Source organism: Plectropomus leopardus, chromosome 3, assembly GCF_026936395.1.
Source record: "Plectropomus leopardus strain MGB_pleo_1.0 chromosome 3, ASM2693639v1, whole genome shotgun sequence".
Classification (NCBI taxonomy): Eukaryota; Metazoa; Chordata; class Actinopteri; order Perciformes; family Serranidae; genus Plectropomus; species Plectropomus leopardus.
In genome coordinates, this window is record NC_142178.1 from 436016 (window position 1) to 463560 (window position 27545).

Sequence of the window (27545 nt, forward strand, 5' to 3'; positions counted from 1 at the left end):
CATCACCACCCAGGTTAAGGAAGCACAGAAAAGGCTCTACTTCCTATGAAAAATCAGAAAGGCTAAATTCCAGAGCAAGAGCCTGGTTAACTTCTACAGAGGAGCAATAGAAAGCATACTGACTGGAAACAAAACAAACTGGCATGGTTTGTGCATGGCCCAGGACAGGAAGGCTCTCCAGAGGGTGATTAAAACTGCCCAGAACATCACTGGCTCCCATCTACAGATCAGCAACCTCAGTGAAGTGAGGTGTCTGCACAGAGCCCAAAGGATACTGAAAGACAGCAGCCACCCCACCCACAGTCTGTTCATCCTGCTGCCATCTGGAAAAAGATACAGAAGTATCCATTGCCGAAACACCAGTCTACAGAGCAACTTCTTTCCCACGGCTGTGAGACTCCTCAACTCCTCCTTCAATGCCAAAAAAGATGTAGCAGGATTCAGGGACAGATTTAATTAATGTTTTTCTTGAACCACTTTTTAAAAAATGACAATTTTTTGTGTTTTACCGTGGGTTATTTCCCTATTATTGATATTGTGGCAATGTTAACTGATGGAGAGTGTCTTGTTTTTTTTGTTTTTTTTAGAGCTAAGTTAATTTATTAATGTTACTTTACAGAATTTGTTACAAAGAATTTCCTATCAGCTCCAGAATCACAGATAAGTAAATGTGCCTTGTTTTATCAGTTTAAAGCTCCATATGTGGGCATATTCTCTGTTAGGAAATGAAATCTAATGCTCTCTCTGCCACACTGCAGGTAAATGTTCGTACCTAAAAGTAATGAAATACAAACTATGTCGAGAGTCTCTGGCGCATTTTTCTAGTTATTTTACTGCAGAATTTTAAAATTATTACGCATTGTAGACATGACGTGTGAGATGGGATGTTCATTTATTAATTAAATGTTATTTTGTTACCGTCAATAGTTCAGGACACCTGACCTTAATTAAAATTCAGACACAAACCTTTGAGGATTAAGTTTGAGAACACCTGATTGGTCAGACTGTCTGTCTCAACTCGGCCTACAAATATTTTTGGAACAGAAGCAACATTTCTGAAATTGTCATGACAGTCAGCTCGTTTTACACTACCTGTACACAGTTAACCAGGGAAATACTTCTCAACGTTGATATAATGTGGATATATTCCTGTCATATCTGATGCTGTGAAAGACTTCAGATTTACAATATTGTGACCAGTGCGCAGCTGAATGCATGTGTATTGTTAAACAAGTTATTTTGTTTGCGATGGAAAAAAAATCATGGTGATGATATTTTGTTTTACAGGTGTGTGCACTATTAAAAGCGCTATATGCATTGCCCCTCTTGTTGTGGACTTAGCACTTAGGATATCACTAATTTTGTTTCTGATGTCATAATTGCCATTTCATCCAAAACAGTAGTCTGTTGGAAATGTATAGTTTGATTATGCGTATGGACACATGTCTGGCAGCTGTGGCCCAAGGGCTGGATATTTTTCTTTTTAGAATAAAACAAATGGAAAAAGATGTGTAGTATACACTATGTGTAATATTTTGACATCTAAATCAATATTATCAAGCTGCAACTCCTTTTATTTTGGAAGTCAATGACCCATTTGAACCTTTGACCCCATTGTCACACTCGTCTCTGATATGACAGCAGGAAAGCCCCCTGTGACCTACCCCAAACAAGCCAATGTGGAGGACTCCACTGATGAAACTTTACAGCCTGAGGATGAGGTGGCAGCCTACATCGGGTTCAAGACACCCAAGGAGTTCCTTTCGAGATTTTCTGGTTTTGGAAGGAGCTTGCTAAACTTTTTTCGTAATCTGGCAGTGATTGTTCAGAATGTTTTTGCCATCCCGGCATTGAGCATAATCTGTAAAAGAGACTTTTCGTGAAGAGAGGAAAGAACCCATCTTAAACCAGGGACTGTGAATTAAATTATTTTTCTGCAGAATAACCTTCAGCCTAAATGTCAGCCCAGTGAGTAATAACAATAGTAATTTAAAAACAAAGGTTTACAAAGTGCTTTGATGAAAGCAAAAACAGAATGAAAGACCCAAACATGGAGGAATCCAACAACACATGCAAATAAACAAAACAGGATATATTAACATATACTGTATATCCATACATATAAACATTTAAATACACATACACACACACACACACACACACACACACATATGTATACACATATACATACATACATACATAAATACAACAACAACAATAATAATAAAATCCATCTGACATTGTTAATCCAACTTTTACAAGAACCATCAAAAAGACCCCAGCAACACAAGAACCCAAACAACATGAACTGAGACCTAGAGGACTGTAAATGATGTGACAGATATAAGAAGTGAAAATAATAAGAGATAAATATAAGAGTAAAAACAGATCAGGGCAGTAAAATGAAGTAGTACAAGGTAAAATCAATAAACAATTAAAATACAACCATACTGACAATAAACATGAGACAAATGAGAGAATGGAACATAGAATGAATATGAATGAGTAAAAAGAGCAGTTTAATATAAATAAAAGGGCAGAAGGAGGAGAGGAAAAGAGGGAAAAAGACGGCATCAAATAAAGGCAAGTTGATAGAAGTGAGTTTTAAGAAGCGATTTAAAAGATGTAACTGATTCTGCACATCTTATCTCCTGGGGCAGGTTGTTCCAAAGTCGAGGGACTCTGATTGAAAATGCTCGATCAGCTTTAGTTTTTAGTCTCGACTTTGGAGCTATAGGAGGTCTTTACCTGAGGATCTGAGGCTGCGAGCTGGCTCTTAGGGGGTTAATAATTCAGTCATATAACTTGGAGCCAGACCCTTACGTGCTTTAAAAGTGATCGTTAAAATTTTAAAATTAATTCTAAAACTAACAGGGAGCCAATGAAGAGAAGCTAAAATGGGGGTAATATGATGTTGTCTGTTAAAACCAGTAAGAAGCCTAGCTGCTGTGTTCTGGACCAGTTGGAGGCGAGAGAGTGAATTATGGGTGATACCAGGGAGGAGTGAGTTACAGTAGTCTAATCTCGAGAAAACGAGGGCATGTATGACTTTTTCCAGATCCGACTGAGTAAGAACTGATTTTATTTTCGCTATTGTGCGGATTTGAAGTTAGCGTGACTGGATGACTTTATTTATGTGTTTTGTAAATGACAGATTTGAATCAAAAGCTACTCCTAAATTTCTGGCAGTGGGTTTGACATTAACTGATAATTCACCAAGGTTACTTTAAATGATATGGGAGTTGTTTCGGAAGTTGAAAAGTATTATTTCCGATTTTGAGTAGACAGTCTTTGACAGCAGCTAGGCTTCTAGGGTCCTCAGGTCTTTAACCTAAAATCGAACCTTGCGGAACACCACAGGTAATAGAAGAAGTAGAAGAGGAGTAGTTACCTATGGTGACCGCAAAGGTTTGCTCTCAAAGAAAAAATGAAACCAACTAAGTGCAGTGTCCCTGATACCCACCCAGTGTTTAAGACGTTCGATTAAAATAGCATGATAAACAGTGTCAAAGGCTGCACAAAGATCTAAAAGGATTAAAATTGAGCCCTCCCCCCATCTGCTGCTAAAAGTAGGTCATTGGTCACCTTGAGGAGGGCCGTCTCAGTGCACAGCTCTAAAACCAGACTGAAATTTTTCAAAGAGGTTATTCTCAGACATAAAAGTTAAAAGCTGTGCAGAAACCACCTTCTCTAAAAGTCTGGATAAAAATGGAAGCTTTTAAATCGGTTTAAAAGTATTAAAATCAGAGGGATCAAGGTTGGGTTTCTTTAAATGAGGTTGGACTGCAGCATGTTTAAAAACAGAGGGGACTACACCTTCTGCTAAAGAAGTATTATTATAATAATGGATAAAATGCTGGGCCCAACAGTGTTAAAAACCTCCTTAAAAACCTTAAATAAAATCCTGGGGTTTGAGTGATTAGCTAAAATCAGATTAGAATAAAATGCTGCCCTTGTGTCTTTAACTATATAATAATATTTTCAGTACATGTCATTGAATTCTTTTAAGTATGTCTTTTTCCATTTACGTTCTTTTCTTCTGCAATCTCTTTTTAAGTCATTTATAAAATCAATTAGCCATGGCTGTGGTGCTCTGCTTGAATTCTTCTTTTTGTAGGGTGCAACAGAGTCCAGGACAGTCTGACAGGTGTGATTAAAAAGAGAGGCAAGCTCTTCTGTGTTAAATTTTGATTAGAGGCAGTTAAAGATGCAGTGATAAAAAGCTCTGAAAACTTGCTAGCAGACAATGAATTAAAAAGCCTTCTACAAACAGGTGCATTGTCAGTAAAAACGGGCTGGGATAAAGCCATATTAAATAACCAGTGATCTAACACACAGATATCCTTCATTTTAAAGTTATCACTTTTTTGCCACTATATAAAACTAGGTCCAGAGTGTGGCCCTTTGTGTGTGTGGATTCCTGTATTGCCTGGGTGAGGTTAAGAAATTCCAGAGTTTCTATAAAATCAACAGTGAGAGGAACCAGAGCCTTCAGCTACCATGTTCTTCTCTTGGTCAGGGAGGCAGACACCATTTCAACTTTTTTTTTTTTTTTTAAGATTATTTTTGGCATTTTTGCCTTTATTAGATAGGACAGATCAGCATTGTGAAAGGGGGAGAGAGAGGGGATGACATGCAGCAAAGGGCCGCGAGCTGGACTTGAACCCGCTGCAGCACGGCAGTGCCATTATACATGGGGCGCCCGCTTAATCCACTAAGCCACTGGACGCCCCCACTGTTTCAAGTTTTAAGGGTAGACTTAAGACCTTCCTCTTTGATAAAGCTTATAATTAGGGCTGGCTCAGGTTGTCTGGACCAGCCCATAGTTAGGCTGACATAGGTTTAACCTGCCGGGGGACTTCCTCTGATACGCTGAGCTCCTTTTTCTTCTCTCAATGCTGCCATCGGAAAATCATGTATGTCTGTTAACTGCATTGCCATTTGCAAGCCTAGTTTAGCCTCAGTAGTTTAGCTTAGCCTTACATCTGTGATAGACATGTGGTACTCTCACTACCTGTGGCTCGCAATTACAGAACCTGGGTCTGTTGAATTGCACTACGCCTCTCGGGAGGCTACTCTAAACTCTGACAAGACCCACCTCCACAAAGTTGGTTAACACACATTGTTATGCTGGGCGCAACTGACCTTAGCACACTCTCCAGCCTCTCTACATGTTGAGTGCATTCAGCTCTCTTACTGCGGCCCCATGCACACTGCTTCAATGTGTCCAGTCCAAAGATTGACATTCCTGCTGTGCCTGGGTATGATGTGATGCTTTGATGATAAGATAAGAGATAGAGGTAAAAAAAACAACTTTATTATCCCAAGGGGAATTGTTGTGCAAGCATTTCTAATACAAAGTTCAAGCAGTGCAGATACAAAGAGTGCAATAAAAAAGGACCAAACTGTACAGCAAATGTCACATAAAAAGAAGAGCAAAGATAACACTAATGTATCAAATTAGCTGACAGTAAGGTGCAAATAAGACCATCCAATATATAAAATATATATAAAACAATGGTAAGAGTCACTGTCCACGATGCTCCATAGCTTGTGTACCATCTTCCTCTCTGACATGATGAGACAGCTGCTGCTGGTTGAGCTGATGTTTTTCTATCAGATGGGCAACAGCAGATTATGACTACTCTGCCTATGAGACTGACTCATTTTTTAAAGACACCCTTGTTCACCTTAAAATGTAAGACTTATGTCTTTAGTACAATATTTTATTTCAGGAGTTTTTAATTTTAGTCACAGACTGCTCTCCTGGAAAATTTGAATAAACAGTAAGTGTGAGCTGATGGAACATTCCTTTAATAAATCTAGCATATTTGTCATTAACATATTAAAGCAGGGGTAGGCAGTTTTATTTGTCCATCACTAAGCATAAATCACACAATAAACAGCATATTGTTTTGTTTCAGAGAAAAGTGGACCTCCACCCCTCCTCTTGACTCCATTTTCAGATGTTAGAAAATGTAGCCCATGACTGGAGTATTGCAAGGCTGTATGGTTGGAAGAATTTCTTCTTCTGCCTCCCCAGCAGTGGAACAGATGTGTGTAACATGCAGTGGAGAGCAGTGGTCATCATCTGCATGCCACATCGCCATGAATCAGCGTGTCCATCAGACACACCAAGGGGCACAGCCTACTCTGCTGAACCTGTTGTGCATGAGACAACAGACCACAAAAATATGGAAAAGAGGAGAAGTGGTGTGAGAAACACATCAGGCCTTAGCTTGTAATAAATCTTTTAATATTAAAAACCATCCACAGTGGCCAGAGTGAGGCGGAGGAGCGGTGCAGTGACTAGCAGCCAACTAACTGCTAGCCATTGCACTGTCCCTCCAGTCATTAAATAAATGAATATATGAGAAACACTAGGTTGCTCCATGAAGCATGGCAGTGGTCATGTGGTGGGAAGGGATTAGGACAGAGGGGCGAGCTGCAGGACGAGGGTTTATTTTTCAATTCTGCCATTTTTTTTCCTTTTTCAGATTTCTGCCTACCCCAGCATTAAATTTTACTGATGATTATTATTTTTAGTGATTTTGTTTTATTTCACTTGCTTTTAGAGAAGGACTTTATGTGATGCCCCAACCGTATATGATTTCCCAATATGCAGTTCTCAGAACTGACTATAGAGCCCCTGGTGACTTTCTGCGTAGCAGATACAGATCCCTCTTTAAATTCTGCAGTATCTTGTGTCATACCATTGTAGCCTGATCCATGTGCTGTTGTTAAAAAAGCAGCTTGAATCACTATTCTGCAATTTTTTGATAAATTATGCAACTTCAGTGACATTCCCAAATGCTGAGAGATGATCAGATGCCTGTCATTATCAGCAGTGTTTTTAGAGAAACAATTTGTTCTCACACTTTGAGTCTGTCACATACTCTCTGTCCACCTGGTGTGCTGGTAAACAGCAGGAAGCTGACAGAAAATATATAGAGCAATACAGATTAGCTCTATTAACATGCATGTGCTCTGAAAAATGGAATTTAAACTTAATTATATAATTATTTTCAGAATAACAAACAAACATTAATCTGTTTTGAAAAAAGTCAATTCAAAGACAAACAACTACCATTCCAGGGAAACATCTGGAAAGAGCTTTCACAGCTTGAAATTGCTGGAGATTGCAAAAAGTTGGCAACAAGAACATTGAAGACTACCACAAGTCTTTGAAAACAAAAGAAAAAGAGCTCAGAAGGAAACAGCAAAGGTTTGAGATGACAGCTCCAATGTTAAGTTTCCTTCATTGGGTAATCACCTCAGAAGTGTGATGCTACTATTTCCTCAAATGGCTGGAAATTGATTTGGATAATCTGTCCAACCACCAACTGTCAGCTCTGCACGATCAATACAAAGAGCTAAGTGAGAAATTCCCCTTTGCGGAGATTGACAAGCAAATATCTGTTCTTTACGCCTGGAACACTTTTTTCAAGAGTGTGGGCAGCTGTATGAATGTGCGAGTCACCTGCCAGAATACAGCCGTCAGAAAAAAAACATGGAAAAACTCCCTACTCTTTGTGCTCAGATCTTACTGAATGGTTTCCCTCTTGAGCTTGTTGATGGAGATGCAGCAAACATCCCGATGAAATGGATCACTGAGGTGCTTACCGAACTTCACTACACTATGCATTCCAACAGTAAGCTCAAAGTTATCACAATCATCGGGCCTGAAAACTCAGGAAAATCCATTCTGCTCAACAACACGTTTGGGCTCAGGTTTGCTGTCAGCAAAGGAACATGCACCAGAAGGGCCTTCATCCAGCTCATCAATGTCAACAAAGACCTCAGGAAGGAACTGCAGTGCAACTGCATCATGATCATTGACACTGAAGAACTGAAAACATATCAGATGATTCAAGATGATCACAGCCATGAACATTATTAAGAAGTGGCAAGTCTCGCTGTGGCACTAAGTGACGTCACAATCGTCAGTGTTTCCAGGGGCAACTCCACAGAGAAAGACATGTTAGAGATGGTGCTTCATGCTTTCACACGGTTGAGAGATGTGGGCAAGAAGCCAAAGTGTCATTTTGTGTACACCAGCATGTCTGATATGCAGGGCCGGCTCTTGGCATAGGTGATATAGGCGGTCGCCTAGGGCGCCATCTGCTGGAGGGGCGCCGCCACGTTGCCAGTCCCCCTTGGCCCCGAGGGAAAATAATAACAAAATACTAATTTTCTATGCCAACTGGTGCCCTCACTTAGTGTTTTCTGTCTAGAAAAAAATATATATTAACATTACAAATAAATAAACAGTGACATGTTCCTAAATTATGTGTGAGCATGTGATGTGTTGTTATTGGGTGCGGAGGTGCGGGTTAGGGTTAGGGCGCCTAGGGCACCAAATTGGGTAGAGCCGGCCCTGCTGATATGCCTGCTGTAGAGAGGAAGAAGAGAGGGAAAGAGTTGGTGAAACAGCTGAATGAAATGAGCTGGAGGGACACAAGGCTGAAGAAGGACATCACTACAATCTCAGATGTGATGGAGTTTGATCTAGACACTTGCAGCTGGCTCATCCCTCCACTTTGGCTCAGGACTCTCCCAATGGCTCCTTTCAATGCTGACTATACTGAGACTGTGCATGCTTTGAAAAAGAGGCTGATAGTGGACCTGAAAAAGTGCCAGGGAAGAGATGATGTGATGCATTTTATCAGCAGTGTAGATAATTTCTGGAAGAGTGTATGAGAAATGAAAGCTCATCTGAGTGAAATGCAGGACATGGATGTAAAGGGGAAGCAGATTTGAATTTCATGAACATAATGGAATCAATTGAATTTGTAAAAACAGTAGAGAAAGGTTATCTGGTCAATAAGAGCTAGCATGTTGTCACTGTTATTCACTTTCTTTTATTTACAATGTTTTTTAAAGATCTGACCTGATTACCACTGTACAAATAGAACATTGAACATATATATATGACTACATAAAATAAACATGTACTTTGAGACAGTCAATGAATTTCCACCTGACTAGGGAAACAGAGGTATGGATATAATGCGCATACATGTAACAGACACCATAAATCACTTGATAACTCTACATGTTCTTCTCAGATGTATATCAGAAAGATATTGATATTGAAACTGAAAATGACAGAATGTGATTTGCCTGCATTGGTTGAATCATATCAAAAATGCTGAATGTAATGCTTGAGCAAATGCCATGACTTACTGTTGTAATCTGAACAATAAAGATGTTTATAGATACTCTCATTTCACTTTTTCTACGCTACAACATGGTATCATATGGGAGATCAGTTTAACAGTATTCAAATTTCAATTCACCTCTAGAGAAGCTACATGACTAATTAGCAGTCCTGCTAACGCCGGCACATTTACATTTGTATTTTATACTGATGTTCATTAAAATGCAGTGTCCCTTTTAAATAAACATTTAATAAATACAATAAATAAAGCTTTGGTTAAACCATCTGCTTGCTGAGCCATCACTACATAATCTTTCAGTATATATTAAATAATTATTATATCCATACAACACACTGAAGGGATTCTCTTACACTTGAGAGATGACGAAAGCAACTCAAAACTGAAAACTACAGACACCAATAAGTCATTTGTACATCAGGAAGAATTACAAGAACATTAACAGTGTGCACAATGTTTGACATGAGTGCAGTAGAGTGAGGTTTGCTGAAGAGTCAGCGAGACATCATTCGCACAAACTCTGTGGAAAGAAAAGATATGTTGTTATTGTTGGTTAAGGTTAAGGATAGTACTGTCTTCCACCATGTCCTTTCCTTCTTTCTTTAACTTGAACATCTACCTAAAAATCATGCTCTAATTAGGGTCAGATACTGAAAAGGTTACTATACCAGTGGTACCTACTGGACCAGATCAGAACGCACACAACCCGTGTGATAAGCAAGAGAGAGAGAGAGACAGCGTGTGTGATTCCTGCTGATGCTGACAGCGAGGTGGCGACAACCGGAGCAGAGTTTTTGTTTTGCTTGCCACATGCTAATTCAAGTGAAGGACATTAACTGGTTCCCTTCAGGTGGACTGCTTATATGGACCAGCTATTCTCATTATAGTGACATTCTCAGCCACTCCGAAACAGATAGTAGACAAATGTCTGTCTGCTGAGTCTCTCCTTAGTCAGAGAGACAATAATAGATCAGAATCAGATCAGATCAATAATAGATCGAATTACTATTATTAATACTGTAACTGTTACCTAGTGTTGAATTATTGTTGTTGGGTTAAGTTTTATTCATTATGTATGTGAAATGTGTTCACAGTGCTTTGTATTCATCCATATTTATGTATTTAAGCAGGCTATACTTTAATATGAACTATATTTTAGGAGGTAATATAATCAGTTCAGTTAATAATAATCAGTACCATTATAAATGTATTGTTTTGCATGGGTATCGGAAAGAAACAAAATCCAAATGATACCCAAACCTATCTCTAATACTACCTTAAGCAGTTTGTGATATCCCAATCTATCCCTCAATTTTCTCACCTAAAGTAGGAATCACTCACCTTCAAAGTCCACCTGTCCATCCCCATTGAGGTCTACATCCCGCAGGATCTCGTCTATCTCATGGTGGTTCAGCTGCTCTCCCATTAGCTTCTTCATGGCTTCCCTCAGCTCCCCAAGGCTGATCTGACCGTCACCATCAGAGTCGAACTGGAAAACAGAAATGGATGTTGAAAATTAAAGCATATAAAAAGAAAGGCATTAGAGGTGAAAGTTAGGGGGGAAAGGTTATCCTTTCAGGGACCCCACAGAGAAAAAAAGTTGGTGTCATAAGTTAGTTAAATTATCGCAGACCTCTTTGAAGGCGTCCCTCAGCTCCTTGACTCCAATCATGTCTGCAGTCTCTGCGAGCATCTTAGGACCCATCAGTTCCACAAAGTCCTCAAAGTCCACTCTGCCACCACCTCAAGGAGGAGAAATATGTACAGACAGTGTAAACAAGCCAGCAAACGAATGACCAGATCAGTGAGTCAGTGACCAAAGTCAGAAGTGACACTTTTATCAAATGCACAGTGCTCAGGGGAGTAAAGGCTGATTTATAGTTGTTAGTGGGCTCTACACTGTAGCCAACTGTGTTGTGAGCATTTTTACTTGTGCAGTAGTGTCTCTGTGTTGCTCTGCAATTACACTTCCAAACACCAGGTGGACATGTTGTCTCGGTGCTAGTGTTTATTTCTTTGAAGTACTGCAAAATTTGAATGATTCAAAACACGCATAAAACACGGCTTGATAGACACAACATTAAGCAAAAGTTGGAAATTCGCCTCCATTATAACTGGCAAGGATAACAGGCAAAACAATCGTCCTTTGTTAGGCACGTTTTCCGTACATATACAATATGTTAAGGTTATTAGCATAAGCCCATGACATTTTATTTTGCATAAATTTGCCTAGCAGCCAGCAGAGCTTTCTTTTACTTATACGAAGCCGGTAACAACAGCAACATTTAACACAGGTAACCTTACAAAATTTGGCTCCATTATAAGTCACAAGGTTCATTGATGAACACACAGAATGTGTATGTGTGCTGATAGGTGTATGCAGGACTCACAGATCTGCTGACTGAGCTCTATAAGTTCCATCTCTGTTGGCATATATCCCATAGTCCTCATGCACTCGCCCAGGTCCTTACAGCTGATGAAGCCATCCTTGTCTTTGTCAAACTCCCTGAATGCCTCACGCAGTTCTGCAGGCAGTACGTGCATGAGGAACAGAGCGAGAGACATTCTAGTTTTAGGTGTATAGATACTTAAATTCATCTGAAATGTTTGTATGACAATGTGACAATCCTGGTGATAATTGGTCTTGTCTGTAAGTCCAACAGTGTAACAGTAGTGCAGTGCTGAAATATCTAAAGCACTCTTTTAACTGCAGTATTACCCAAAGGAGAGGATAAACAATTATCAGTAGTGGTAACTCTGAATCTAGTATCCTGTTATGAAAGGCTTTTAACATTAGTAAAGTATTTATTATCTTTATTAAAGCTATAATAATTTACAAGCCCTTTACAACGGGTGCCTTACTATCCCCCCACACACACACACACACACACACACACACACACACAAAGAAATGTAACTTTCATGTAGTCTACAGTCAAATCCCCAAACTACATGTTTCCTGTGAATGAGTGTAAATCAGACCTAAGGGACAGCTGAAACTGTAAGGAATAATCTTTCTCTTGAACTCTCTATCTGAATGATAATCCTTCACTTTGATCTTCCACAGTTCAGTTAAACCTGCTGGCTCACATTGCTAACACTCAATGGGAGGGCAAAGCCAGGAACTTCTACTGGAATTCTCTCTGTAGTACAGCACCGTTTTTCACAGTTTAACAGAAGGTTAAAGCTGGAAAGGAAGGCTGTTCAGGAGAAACAGAACAGCTGAGGGGACAAGAGATGGAGTAAGGATTTGGATTAAGGCTTTGATTCTCTGTACCTTCCATTTCCTCTGGTCGTAGATCTCTGTCCTGCAGCAGTGCAGACAAAAGACAGGACACACACATAGAGAAATGGACAGCCGGTCAAGTTAAACACAAACTTTCTATCTCTGTATTTCTTGTTCTGTTTGACCCACTCACACATAATGATTTCACATGCAGGAAACCTTAAAGTGTTTCAACCTCTCATCTGTGTTCAACAGCCTGAGCAGAGATTCTGTTACTGGATTTTTTGGGTTTGATCTGACTGGCTCAAATAACCTATTTAGTTGAACTGATAAACAAGCTGGTATCCAATCCCACTGAACTGGTGAAGCTTTGAGAGTGCTGTACATATGCTTCACCACAAGCACGCAAAATGCATCATAGTAATAAAACCTGCAGGTGCACAATGACAAATAAGTCTCTCTCATCCTTTCCAAACACACAGAAATAAGCACACACTTGTGTTCCCACACAAATGCAACAAAGCTAATGAAATGACACTTGCAAATGCAAGCAGGAGTTAAAATTTAAAATGTCTAAGGAATGACTTTAAACTGTGACCCAGTAAAACTTTTGGCTACAGACAGACAGACACACTCGCGTGCATGCACACACACACACACACACACACACACACAGTTTACAGTTTATTTTGAACTGGCTTCAGCTTGTGGTAGCATGGACAAAAGGTGATACCAGGATACATTTGTTCACCACATGCTCTGCGAGGCTGTGACATCAGCAGCAGGAATAATACAGTCCAGGATTAGAGGATGCAGGAGAGAGAACAGTGGCAGAGAGATTACAGTTGTAAATTGTATTACAAATCACGAAGGCTTATCGGTTTTTCATTACCCTATCTGCCGTTGATTTTCATCTGCATCTTCATCTACACTAAGGTTTGCCTGGGACCTGATAAATGAACATTAACACACCTGCACACACAGTCAACACCCATGTACCGATGAGGGACATTATTCAGAATTACCATGTATACACAGGTATTTTCCTCTCACACAAACATATGCAAATTCATTCACCTACTATACTAAAAACCACATACATATACAACTGAAACACCCTCACACAAACAACTGAAATTAAAAGCTACACAAATGACAGTTTCTCATAAAAATTACTAAAAAGCTTTCCCACATACCAGTGTGCTCATATGCACAGTTAAATGTTATAAATGTTTTATTTTAGCTTTTAAAAAAGTCAATTTTTGGTTATATTTCTTTCCCATGGGCTTTTTTCTTCTGTAGTATGCCTCACAGTTTTGTTTGTATCAGGTATTCGAACTCCTTTATTAATAAATAACTTTATTTTACCTCAAACATCTGTTTTTATGCTCCTTGCCTTTCCTTTTATGAGCTGGCTCATACTATAAAAGTGGGCTTGTAAGGAATATATCTGAAAGCAGCTAAACTTACAGCCCGCTCTCTTTCAGAAGTTGTCAATACTGCTTTTGTTGTGCTTTTGGCATTAGATCCCAACGCCAAAAGCCACCTTTTGCATCTGGATGATACACCCCTGGACAGCATCAGCTGAGAATTTGGCCAGGCAGAACTGGTTGCTGGATGGTGCATAATATCACATTTGTACTGTGTGTGTATCGTTAGCATATTTTGTCTGTAGAGCAGCCATTAAAACATTTCGGCCTGACACCTTCTGTGTCAGCTGGAGTTTAGATTGTTACTTCTGTAGCAGTTGAGTTCATTGTCTGGTTGATCATGCCACTGTTCGATCTAGAACATTCTATTCCAATCCTTCCCTTAAACAAGTGGACAGCTGCTGCAAAATGCTTTAGTGCAAATAGCAAATCACCTCAGTATCATGTTCTCTTAATAGTTAAGAAGGCACTTAAACCTCTTCTTGTTGGTAAATTGGTGGAATTGATGATTATTGTGTTACCAGCCCACTCACAGCCTTTTGTGCTTGAGGGTGGCACCCTGACTGAAGTTGTGGGTGATCCTCACAATGCTTTGGCAGCTGTGACGGTGGAGGTTGAGGTAGATGGGTGGGTGAAAACTCAGGTTAAATGCTTCCCTATCATCCACTCTCTTCTGCCAGTTCTGGACCCAGAACTGAGGCTCGCCTAAGAGTTATCCTTGTTCATTTGCAGACAGAAGTCCAGTGAAAAGCACAAATCAGACAAGCACAGTTACAATTTCAGCTAGAGATCAGAAAGTTGGAAACTGAAGCTGACGAAACCATAAGACTGCGTCAGCTGGAACTTAAGACTTAGAAGAGGGGACATTTGCATTGTGCATCCACTGATGCTGTGAGTATGACTTCCTCTTCCACACTTCAGAAAGAAGTGAATTCCTACTTTTCTGCATTTGAGCCCATCACTTCAGCTTTACAGTGGCTGCCCAAATTCTAGCCTTCTGCTCCAGCGCAAATTTATGGTAAAACCCAAGAGGTAGCAGTGCACTCCCTTTTGGAGAACAGCCTAAAAATTGTTAAAATTGCAATTTTGTGTGAGTTTGCAGGAAAAATAAAACCTTAGTATTGGAGTGAAGCACAAGATGTACAGCAGATGATTTCAACTTTCTACATGAGTTAATTTTAGTGGAGGAATTAAAGGAATGTTTGCCTGACTGAACTGAAGAGCAAATAGTAAATACACTCTCTGTATTAGCCAATAAATATGTGTTGGCTCAAAAAACAGTATTTTCATTTTTACATGTCATTGCCAACTGTTTGACCCTAAAGAAGAAAGAGCAACAATCTTCAGGTTAATTGCATAGTGTACATCTTGATGTCTGTTTCAAACCTTTCACATTTGATGGACCAGGAGTCCACCAGGTGAACTGGCTGATCAGCGAGTATTTTACATGACACTGGTGGTTATCAGTCTGTCACCTCACCCTTGCTTTATTGTTTTCTGGTGAGTCTGCTTGTGGTTATGGTTCCTAGCTATGTCTGTGTCAAGATGGGTTACATCCTCAGCCCAGTACATTGCATACATGTACAGTACAAGCTAATCCCCATACACTAAACTGAAACTAAACTTGCCCTGAATTGCTGAATTGTTGTGTGACTGTGTTTAACTGAGTAGCAGGTTGCACCTTGTATGATAGCCTTGGCCACAAGTATATTAATGTGTGTGTGAAGGGTTGAATGTGACATGTAGTTTAAGCTGCTTTTGAGTGGTTGGAAGACTAGAAAGAAGTCATATGAGTACAAGCTCATTACCATTTTACTTCTAGGATTAATTAGGGTATGTCGTCTCTTGTACTTGATTTGGTTCATCTGTTGAGGCATGGCACATCACCACTTATGCCCCTTGTCTTGACGAGGTGGGGATTCTAAATGGAGCAGCACCCAGCTCTGCAATTCAGAGGGCTCAACTCACAACAAATATGCTACAAACAGCTGACCAGTGTGATAGTTGGGGCAGCTGGAACTTTTCCTGCCTGCCAGCATGCCTCTCATTATCGTAAATGTTTCAGTCAGTTAATTCCTTAATTAGCTTTTGTTTGAAACTAGTAGATCTGATAAGGTACTTGATGAGCTAGCTTTTGGATGAAACTAGTAGTGAGGTACTTATCAAATTATTTGGTGGACTGGACAAGAGGTAGTTTTAAAAACGGACAGCACGCATGTGGCAAGTTCCTTTGTAATAAACACTAGGTGTAGGTGCTGTTTCTGTTTATTTTTTATTATAATCTGTTATTTTGTTTTTCACCAAGTAATCTAGGGTAGCTAGGTTCTTATTTTCACTTTAGATTTTTAGTAGTAAGATTAGTGACTCTTATGTCATTAGTCCTCTTTTGGTTATATTTCTTTCTTTGAGTTGAGGAGCACCCATGGGCCTTTTTCCTTTAAAGTTTGTATCACACTTTTGTTTGTATCAGCTATCTGAACTCCTTTGTTGACCAAAAACATCTGGTTATTTTTCACCCCCCTTTCTCTTTATGAGCTGACTCATAGTATGCTCACATTCTCTTCTGAACACAATATTACACAAATAATTTCAGCTGTGAATATGAGTACATTTTACTAGTGAAACCCTAGTACCACTGATTGCTTTAGAAAAAAGCATAAGCCAACAGTGACCCAGCATCAATAAAATTTTTTAAAGCAACATGTTGGCACCACAACAGTAAAGGAAAAGGGTTTAAATGCAAACTAGAACCTATGTTCAATGTACTGTGCTACGAAAGGAGTTTAGTTTGCTATTTCAAAAATAAAGGAGATTGCGGGGTATAAGTAACCAGTGACTTCAAGAGCCACCTTTTGCGACCGCATGAAATGCTGCTGGACGTCATCAGCTGAGTACTCAGCCTGATAAAGTTGTTTGCGGTATTATCATACAGTGTCCGATAGCACCTGTTGCAGCAGCATGATACGCAGGTGGCATCAGTTGAGAACATGGCCGACAGAACCTTTCACATCCACATGATACGCCAGTGGACAGCATCAGGTTGAAACTTCTGAATGTAAAGTTTTTTTTCTACACCTATGCAAGCATGTGTGGCAGCATTGGTTACCATGTGCTTGTGTCGTCTACACCAGCTTTGACACCATCCCTTCATGTGCATTTGCAACTTGTTCTCATCCCAAGTCATCACACGCTGCCGCTTTGCAATGGACTTCTACATCTACATAATGCTCTAGGTGTCCTTCTGCTTCTGCTCTTTATGTCCCGGGATGCTGCCACAGTGATGTCGACACAAGCACATGGTGGGATAACGCTGCACACGGTTATGTTCAGGCAACAAACAGGTAATCAGCACACTCACATGTCATCACATTCTACAGGAAGCAAAATTCCAGGGTTTATTGGATCCATCTTCCGCCCTTCTTGCCTGCCCTGTAGGCACTTTTGCACTCCAGTTCTCATTCCAAACTCATCAAATGGACCGCTCTGTCAGTGCTTTTAGTGTGCAAGTGTAACGCCAAAAGCTACCTTCCATGTCCAACAGGAGCACGGCTTCAGATGAGAACACATCCAGACAGAACCGGTGATGTTGTTATTATATGATGGCAGACAGCCAGACGGACAGAGGTGGTTATGCCCATGAATCGCAGAACAGCAGAGTCAGGTAACAACACTGTAGGTAATGACATAATACAAGGACATGAGTGCACTTATAGGGTGGGCAGGTGGTGAGGTGGATGGGTCCCACAAACAACTGACTTTCATGCAGGAGTCCAGGGTTCACTTACCATGTGGATCTGTGAGTTTTTTTTCTACAGAATACCGTACCGTGTGCCTCTTCTGTCTAAACCTAACCATCAGAGACTTTGTAGCCTGAGAACATGTTGTTTTTGTTATCGGCAGTGTTTCAAGCAGAAGCTGTTCTGCCTCCTTTTATGTGGCCAAAACAGTTTTCATCTGGCCACATTCTCAAGTGATGCAGAAGGTGCCACCCAGCCATCGATCATGGCCAAAGTGGCCAAAGTTGGTTTTTTTTTCAAAATTATTTTATCTGTTCACCAAAAACACACTACAGTACACAAAAAATGCAGGAAAAGGACACAGAGTCTACAGTATGTAAACAATATAAAATACCCGATAAATAATTATATCAAGCCCCTGTGTTCAGTCAGTCAGTTATAGTTCTCCTCTAGACTCAGCCCAAGGTCTCTCAGTACCTCAGGAGGCGGCAGCTCAGTAAAGCACCTCAGATCAGTGACTAGATCACCATCTTAATAGCTCTTTTCAATTAACACTGATTAACAGTCAGGAAATGATTTTTTTATTAATCTCTGCCATATGCCTCATCTCTACAGAGGTCATTCATCTGAAGTAAGAGGCACACATGATATCTCTAGCACTGTTAGAATGTGAATTTATGATCTAAATTTCATTATAGACAAATTGGTACGCCAGTTACTCTGTAATTTAAGTGCAGTCTGTTATATTACCAATTACTGTCTTTTTCAGCTTGGAATAATTTCTTGTGAAATGTGGTGGTATGATGGTATATATGATGGAGGGTAGACACTCACAGGGTGAAATTCTCATTGGTGGAGATGGGAAGACTGTGATGATGTCAAACTAATGGATAGCCATAAGTTCACCTTCCTTTGAACAGTGACGACACTGAAAATGATTGGATAAAGAGATTTATGGACTGCGTTAATTTTATACTGTGTGTGTGTGTGTGTGTGTGTGTGTGTGTGTTAGAGAGAGAGAGAGAGAGAGAGAGAGAGAGAGAGAATGTCATACATACAAGCTGGCTCTGTGCAAAGCCCTGTCTGAGGAAGATACAAGCAGGCCCCACTAGGTTGTGCAGCATGTTGCAGTTCTTAACCAGAGCGCACAGGGGCTCATCGAAGTCCCGCTCACTCCCTCCTTCCTCCTCGTCATCTGTGTCAACTTCATCTGCACCTCCCAGGCCCCCCAGCATGGCAGCAGCCAATGGGGTGACATGTCGTTCTACAGGCAACTCCCCCTTAGAGGACGGGAACCAACCACATTAGGACCCAGACAAGTTTATTACACTGACTGCAATAAAACTGGCCAATTCAAATGTACATTTTTGCACTGTTGTGGCAGTCGTGAGTTCAGTTTCAAAATAGATTTATTTACATTGTTTATTAGAAAAAAAAGGCATTTGAATGACTAACTTTCACAAATATGGATATCCACAAAGCATCATCTAACATGTCTTAATCAATTCAAGCTTACTTCGATAAATCTTGTTCTCTCAGCTGAAAGAAATTAAATCAGTCCTTACCTTCTTCCTTTTACTGTTCTTTTTAGAAGCCTTGTTTATGTTCCCCATCGCCCTGCCCTCTTCTTTCTGTCTTTCCCCTCCCTTTCCTCCTCGTTTGTTCCTAAACTTCTCCCGTGTCTCTTCTCTTTTCCTCTTTCTCTCCGTCTCTGCTCAAATGTCACATCTAAGTTCAAAATCGATACTAAATCCAGTGCATTCCATGGGTCACACCCAGCGAGACGATGGCAAATGTTTCCACCTGCACCCTACTACTGAACGCAAATGAGGACTCCTGTCAGTGCACGTGCCACAATCCAAGGTCCCATTGGTTAAGTTAGAGACAAGGTAGGCATTAATTCCTAAATTCCTATAGGTTGTTGGAGGCGATCATGATGAGCTTTGAGACGTGTGGATATTATGGAATAGCAGCAGGGTGCTGGAGATTGACAGGGTGGGGTGGAGAGACAGGTCATATCTGGCCTGAAACAACCTGCTGCTGCCAGATTCTGGCTGTGATTGCATGATTTGATCATTCTCTCTCTCTCTCTCTCTCTCTCTCTCTCTCTCTCTCTCTCTCTCTCTCTCTCTGTCTGTCTCTCGGTCTCTCTCACACACACACATGTTCCCCTCCTATTTATCTGTAACCCCCTCTCACCACAAGTGATCCCTTGAATTTGGACCAACGTAATCTAATCCCCCCCGCCTCTCAAACATTATGCTTAGGATTCCAAAATGACTAGTCTGTCAGAACTCGGTGTGTTAAGTTTTGTGTGCATGTGTGTATGTGTGTGTGTGAGAGAGAGAGAGAGAGAGAGAGAGAGAGAGGGTGGGGGGTTGGTAGAATTATGGATGAAGAGTTGGCTGCCTGTTTAATCCTTGGCATTTCAGATTAGAGGGAAAGAGTTATGTTTACAGTGGAGGCCATGGGAGTAGAGGTTTGAAATGTGGAGAGTAAAAGAAGAAGAATATTTATTACTCAGCTCCTTTTATATACAATAACAGAGAGAAGGAGTAGAACAGATGGAATTGGAAGGAAATTAATATGTAACCTCAAGATAGTACTATGTTGGAAAGAGGCTGTAAGAATGAGAGAATTTTAGGACTTAAACATAAGGGCAAATATTGAAATTAAAGCTAACACTTAAACCAGGATTCAAGAATTATTTTACAGATGCTGTCATTAAGGGTAGAGCACCAAGATTTTGAAAACTGAGTTGGGAAGCTTATGCACCTTATCTATGAGTTTGGAAATTATTTTCCTGTGTTAATTTTGGAAAAAAAGATTGGAAACAAATAATTTTCTTACTGGCATAAATACTCACCAATATCACAACTCACTCTTTTTAGAAATCTGAGTGACTGAATTCCAAAGAAATTATCACAGCTTGAGTTGATAAATAGTAGCAACTGTTGGAAGTGTGAAGAAGCAGCAGGTACTTTGGTGCATAAGCTGTATAACTGTGATAGAATTAATTGGATTCAAATTTAATACATTCTTTTTTTTTGTTTGAAATGGTTGCATTTCTGGTTTTAAAACATATGATAACTAACCAAAAACACTGTATAAGTACAGTTAATGTGTGTAAATGTATAATGTAAACTCCCCATCATATTGTTATGACTGTTCTGTGTAATACTCGTCAGTTAAAATTTCCATATTAGACATGAAAAGTAGGATTTGGAAAATTTAATTCAAGTTTTTTTAATTGTATTTTTTATTTGTCAGATCAATGTGTTATTAAGACTTTGCCATTACTTTTCTAATAAGGCTGCGGTGGCTCAGGTGAAAGAGCAGGTTGTCTGCTGAACAGAAGGTCAGTGGTTAAATCCTCTTTCTCCAGTCAACATGTAGAAGTATCCTTGTGCATTATTTTATCTGAAATGTAGTAGTGTAGAGGTATATAGTAGCATCAAATGAAAATACTAGAACTGGCGGTAGATGAGGTCACAGAGTCTTTTTTTTTTTTTATCTCTGTCTTACTCTTTTATATTTATTGAAAGTGGTGGCAAAGAAGGAAATATGGGCCTGTCTGTAAAAGCAAGCAAACTGCAAAGAAATCTGAGGAACAGACAAGGTGATAGCAAGGTGCAAGATGGCGGCTCAGGTGGCTATGGCTAATCAACACAGCTAGCTCCTCAAGTTACTGCGAGCATCAACAGGATTACTGAGAAGGTAGAAGGTAGATTAGATTAGATTAGTCATTTTTTAAACATATTTTAAAAAAGACATTACATTACATGTCCTTGACCCTGCTACATCTTTGGAGTTGAAGGATGAGTTGATTAAAATCAACAACTAGTATGGAGATTCTGATGGCTTCATTCAATTCTTTCAGTGTGTTTTTTTTTTAATTGTATTGAGGTGAGCCAAGAAAAACTTGTGGGTGCACTGGAAGTTGTTATTCCCCGCGGAGATGGCAACACTAAAACACTGGACACAGCTGAGTGCCAGGGTTCCACAAGTTTCTATCAGGCTACTTTTCTTCACTTTAGACCACAGTTACATACATTAATTAAACAATATCATACGAGAGGGAGTGCTGCTGTATTGTATATCATCACAGCATTCAGTAAAAGATAATCACAGCCATGATAATAAAGAGCCCAACATCACAACCTCGACTGTGACATTATTTTTATATACCATTTCAACAAGTGTGATTTATTAGTTAACAGTGAGTAGTGACAGAGTGGATTATAATTTGTTTTTTTTATTTAATCTTTTTTGGGGGGCATTTATCTGCGAGTCTGTTCACTATAGCAGACTCTTGTATATTATGTGTCCCTCCTGAGCTGCCGTGGTGAGTAGAAAGCCGCCTCCAGCCGCCTCAACTAGCTAAGGAAACTCTGGCTCCCGTCAACAGTGAAGGGAGAGGGTACGTCAACCTTAGAGTTCCTGCCAGGCAAACGTCTGTCAAACATCCTCGTACTGGGTTTAAAAGGGTCTTCGTCCCCATGTTCATGGTCATGCAAAGTCTCTTAAGTACCATGCCAGGTATACTGAGCTATGTTAAAAACAACAGCACACGTACCACACATACACGGAAAATCCCTCAGCGTCTGTTGAAGTGTGACAGCTCCAACATCAACCGCTGTCCGTTTATTTTCCTTGACCAAAACTCCCACGCATGCATGGGCTGTGAAAACAGGGGATGCCCCCCACCCCACAACTTTTTTTCCTGCCCTATGGCAACTCAAGAGGGACACACAATATACAACAGTCTGTTATACTACAGTCTACAGTAACATGAGACAACTACTGACCATTAATGGAGGCCTAATTAAGGTTTAGAACAGGTGTAAAGCGTAGTGATACATGAAGAGTAAAAAGTCCCAGTGCTACTGTACTGTACATCATGGAATGCCTCTCGACAAATCAGATTGCTTTGTCGGTAGGAACTAACCCTGAATAACATATAATGTAGTCTCCCTGCACTTCACATAATGTGATAATTTAAGGCGTCACTTGCTGCCGGACAACTTTAAAAAGTTATCTCTTTAAAGAGGGAATGTCTGATGTTTGATTCCATGGTCAGAGTTCTATATTCCATAAAAACGAGTGATTTGATTTACATTTTTTGTCTTTTTATTAACAATTTACTCAGGATTTAAAGGGATGTTTAAGGAGTGATTGTCAGTGTGGTGGGGGCAGGGGGAGCTTGAAGGTTATTGGCGCAGTAGTTTAGTGAACTCTGGAGAGCAGCTGGAACACTAAGGCTGGTTCTCTTCTTCATTGTCTCTTTCACCCTACTGTAAGAGTGATACTAACCTGTTACTCTGGTTCTCTCTTGTGTTTGTTCTTGGGCCTGATTTTTCCAGTGTTCTGTGTCCATTTTGGGGGATTATTATAGTGTTTGGGGTTTTTTTTTTCCACCACCATATCCAAAACCTGTGATATTTTCTTTGTATGCATTTGCACAATGAGGGTCAAATCCACAAAAGGATTGCACTGCTTTTGCAGCCACTAAACCTGTGCAAATGAGAGAGAAAGATCTGATCAGATGCAATCCACAAAACACACACAAAGGGTGAAACACATGCAAACTGCATTTTCATGCAGACAGCGTCCAGGGTGCGTCTGTGCCATTTGCATGCATGTAAATTGGGAAATATTCAAAAATTTGGCACAAAATTGCCCCCTTCCAATGCAAATAAGCCTTGTAGCAAATATAATCTAATTCACAAAGACCAGGGGCTGCCCAGGCAGTTACAGTGGTGCAATTTAATGCCATTAAGACCCGTGTATTTAATATGCTCAAAATAAACGTATCGGATTTTGACATGATCAGTTCTGATAAGATTCATCAAGGGCTGTCTTATTACAAACAATGTCAGCGTATAAACCTGGGATCTGTGTGCGACAGTTAACCTGTGTGGATGTGAAGCAGAATAATAAAGATTTATTACCATCAAATCCTGGCCGATCCTCTTAATGATGCAGCCGTGGCACTGTGTGTAAAAGTGCGCGGCCTAGGTCTCATTTTAGAGACACATGTGCAGTATAGTGTCAGCTGCTGTGAGATGCTGCAGCCAGCTGCAACACACAGCCAGCTGTTGGCAACAAACTGACACTTTGCAACAGGCTGTGCTCTCCGCAGTTTTCATTATGACCAGTCTGTGTTGTGAAATATGGATAAAAGCCTGAAACACTGGGGAAAGATCCACTTACTTGATTAAACGCAAAAGGAGGGCAAACTGTGCTCGGCTGTCAAACTATGTTGGCCTTGACTTATACTTAGTGTGAATTCTTTTAGAGTGTTAAAACGGGGCAGACTGCTAATTCTGCGCAAATCATGGTGCTATTATTGGGCGCACTCCATTCTTTGTGGCTCTGACCCTAAGAAATGGTAATGTAAGGTTAGACATTTAGCAGTATTAGAAGCATTTAGAAATTTTTTTTCGTTTTTTCTATCCTTCGCTTGTCTTTCATCGTTCATTCTCCTTTGCTTTTTTCATTCTGAAATGGTCTGAAAAAACTAGCAAAAAGCAAAACTAAACTGTTAATCTTTTAATCAAGTAAATTTAATTCAATTTCAATTCTATTCTATTCTCCTCTATTAACTTTTTTCACTATTTAATTCACTGTTTAGCTCAATTACAATTACTATGATTTTTTTTTATCACAATACAACCACTTTATAAACTGTTTTAATGTGGCCAAAATACAACTTATCGAGCTATGATTTTTTTCTATTATTTTAGGACCAGTGTTTGTTTACTTTATAAGATATTGCTTTGCTCCCCCACCACCAGAACAATTTATTTTTACTGTTGATGGGGACTGGAAACTGTTATAGAAAGAGCTGTTCAACAAAATTTGCTCAAACTGCATTTTCAATAATGAAAATGAAATGAAATGTTTCACCCCCTTTTTTTCTATATATATTTCTATTTCTCCATTAAATACTACCTCCTTTCCAGTGCAGATCTCTCCTAATTACTATTCTCATTCTGAACCTTTTCTTCTGGCTTCATACATAACCAGGCAGTTACACTATAAATTACTTGTGAATTGAGATAACAGAAAACAGATCTACATACACTTTTGCATGGGGTACTTTTGCAGGAAAGAACCCCTAAAACATTTATCCAGGAGTAGCCAATACTCTGTACTGCCACTGCCACTTTATTACCGGAAGAGTGCAGCAAAGCATAGTGTAATGCTGTTGCAAAGACAGATTTGTGCTCAGCTGTAATGCTTGTCCACCACCTCTAGATGTCAGCCTCATGCGTTGTTATCACAGGCCACTCATTTTACTTACAGAGACATTTGAGTGTTTTTGATCAGCACATTCAGCAGAAAGTGGAGTAGTGAGTAGAGAAATGTTGAATGGGAAAACCTGTTTGAAGGAGCGATGGCTCAATCTATCACTGAATCCCAGCAGACATTATTCTCCAGCTGAGCCTACAGTCTGACCTTTCTATGGGGGAATTTAAATAACTCCACTGAAAATCTATTAAGTAGAGAGGGCAAAGAGTGATAAGATGACTTGCGACAGAGGATTTGACTCCAAAGTGTCTCAGTTATATAACAGTGTGTGCCTTAGCCCACTGATCCAGCTGGACACCCACAAGATTAACAAATGGAAACCCCGGTCATGTACTGTTTTCTTTTTTTCTTACACTGTTTCCCATCATATGTTTGAAAGACATGCACAGAATGTTTCAGATTAATTTCATTATTCTTTATAGACCTGTAGTAATGGCTGAGGTTCTAAGTGAGGACACACATGCAAGAAAGCACATGCACACACAGAAAAAAAGCTAAGCAATTATTAACTTGCTTTGTGTGTGTGTGTGTGTGTGTGTGTGTGTGTGTGTGCGCGCGCACACACACACGCGTGTGTGGGTCAACAGCTCGGTGTGATCGCAAAGCTTTCAGCCATTAAACCCAAAACAGAGCAGCTGGGTGACAATTTTTGCTCTATCCCTCGACAACAGCTAGTAAAGCAGATGCCTGAGAGACAAGTATAGGCCAAGAGAAAATCCAGTGCCGGGGCAGTGGACAACATGATGGACACACTCCAAAAGTCAGGATTTCTGCATGCCATGCCATGCTGACAGCTTTGGTGTAGGTCAGGTCAAACATTTTGGCTGAGATGTGGTGCGTCTATGTGTATTTGGATGCTTCCATACAAAGACACAAACACACATTAACACAACTGCTGTAAATCAGTTCATATGAGACAAACAGGGTGACCTACATATTAAAGTATGCTGATCAACCAACCATACTCTAAATGAATGAGGGTCGCTTTGCAGACATAATCATATTGCAACGGTCCATCAGTGTGAGCCTGCACAGATAGTATCAGTGTCATCAAATGGTTACAAATTGCATTTCCCACAAGGATGGTACGATAATCCCAGTCCTGTACAGACAGTTAATACCACACTTACCCAGTATACTGAGCCTGTGTGACGTCAAAGCCTTAACAGAAATATAAAATGCTCATCTCTTCACTTCTTCATCAGTATACCCTGTGCCATCCACATACATCTGCTAAGACATCTGTGAGATTAGGACAGGGATCAAGTTGGAGATGAACTGAGCTGGGATCAAGCTGTAGATTGTTTTGAGTTGTCACACTGATGTGGTCCACTGCTCACAGACAAAGACTGAAACCACTGATTGATTCACATGTTTAAGAGAAACAACACAAAAGTGATGTCAAGAGCTCACATAATAACTTCTTATTATCAGCATCCATTGTCTACCACTTATCCGGACATGTTCTGGGTGCCAATCCAATACAAATGTAAAGCTTGGAAAGACATGATGACAAGCTGGCAGCAAACACTTGTCAACACCGTGGTCCCACTCAGCTCCATCCCTCTATGTCTCACTGAAATTATGAAAGAAAAGCTTGTAGTAACAAGGCAGGGTCCAGGTAAGCTGTTTTTTTTTCTGATATCGAGCAAACAATATCTTGGCTTACAAAATATTCCAGCCTCTAAAAACCCACTTGGAGCCAGGGACCCAGCTTGAGTTAAGTGGCTTAGCATTGGACATCAAAATATAAACATTATAGTTTTGTCATTATGGAAATGTTACACATCTTAAGCTCAATTACATTTTCCATAATTAAACGGTTCAGTTCATTTTACAGAAACCATGAGCACCAGATTAGAAATTCAATTGTTTTGTCTCTGTTCATTTAAGATACACAGTTAAAGCTTTGCTGTTTTCTTTAGTCACAATTAACTGCTACGGAATAATATAAAATAAAGATTCAGGGCTACAACCCTGAATGCCCAGGCCAGGCAGCGCCCATGCACAGACAGACAGACAGACGGACATAGTGACTGGATGGTGGACCACGTGGAGCATTTAGAATGTAATGAGCAAGATATTTATCTCAGGAGTTTCTAAACACCAGTGCAGAACTGAAAAAAGAGGCAATTTTGGACTTGAGGCCTAGACCTCGGCACTATCTAATATCAATAAGTAAGTGTTGTCCCCGGATCGACAACAAAATTGTTTGTCAAGGATTCACATTACCACCAACCAGTCAGCAGCAGGTCTTGATTGTGATGTCATTCACAGTGCATCCAAGCCCCAAATTTTACATAGTGGCCAAAAGTAGAATTACACCACCCGGGTTGGTCACGTGATGCAGACTGGCCCAGAAAGACTTTTCCCCATTGACATACATCGGAAAAGAGACATCTGTAAATCCTTAAATGATTTTTCGTAAGCGTCAAAACACCACAAAACGGTTTCTATCACTATCAAGATGTAAACTATCAATAACATTTGGAAAGTCTAAAAGAGCTGCAAGATTACCTATTCTAGATGCTCTGTAGATAAAAACCAGCGATGTTCTGCGTAGTTTAATCATCCGCTGTAGAGCCCTCCTATCCTGGGCTGTCCACGAACCAGGCCAGTTTGTGATGTTTCCAGTCAGTATGCTTTCTATTGCTCCTCT

The 27545-nt window shown here is 40.1% G+C and overlaps 1 protein-coding gene and 1 pseudogene across 3 annotated transcripts in view; one reads left to right on the plus strand and one right to left on the minus strand.

The window, feature by feature from the left end:
* The first annotated feature begins 1634 nt into the window (after window positions 1-1634).
* On the plus strand, window positions 1635-8700 carry LOC121942019 (interferon-induced very large GTPase 1-like; annotated as a pseudogene).
* Window positions 8701-8838: 138 nt separating this feature from the next.
* The window catches only part of LOC121942384 (calcium-binding protein 2), a 28587-nt gene continuing 9880 nt past the window's right edge, over window positions 8839-27545 (minus strand). Inside the window, exons 1-7 of one of the 3 annotated variants that reach the window (XM_088075313.1) lie at window positions 19138-19659; window positions 18631-18852; window positions 12457-12487; window positions 11570-11704; window positions 10813-10922; window positions 10521-10668; window positions 8839-9699 (exon numbers count right to left, since the gene is read on the minus strand). In XM_088075313.1, coding sequence (XP_087931439.1) covers window positions 9674-9699; window positions 10521-10668; window positions 10813-10922; window positions 11570-11704; window positions 12457-12487; window positions 18631-18852; window positions 19138-19185 — 720 coding nt within the window. In that variant the 5' untranslated portion in view covers window positions 19186-19659 and the 3' untranslated portion in view covers window positions 8839-9673. Of the gene's footprint in view, window positions 9700-10520; window positions 10669-10812; window positions 10923-11569; window positions 11705-12456; window positions 12488-18630; window positions 18853-19137; window positions 19660-27545 lie in introns of those variants that run through there. The other 2 variants (XM_042485572.2, XM_088075314.1) reach the window with 2 other exon arrangements.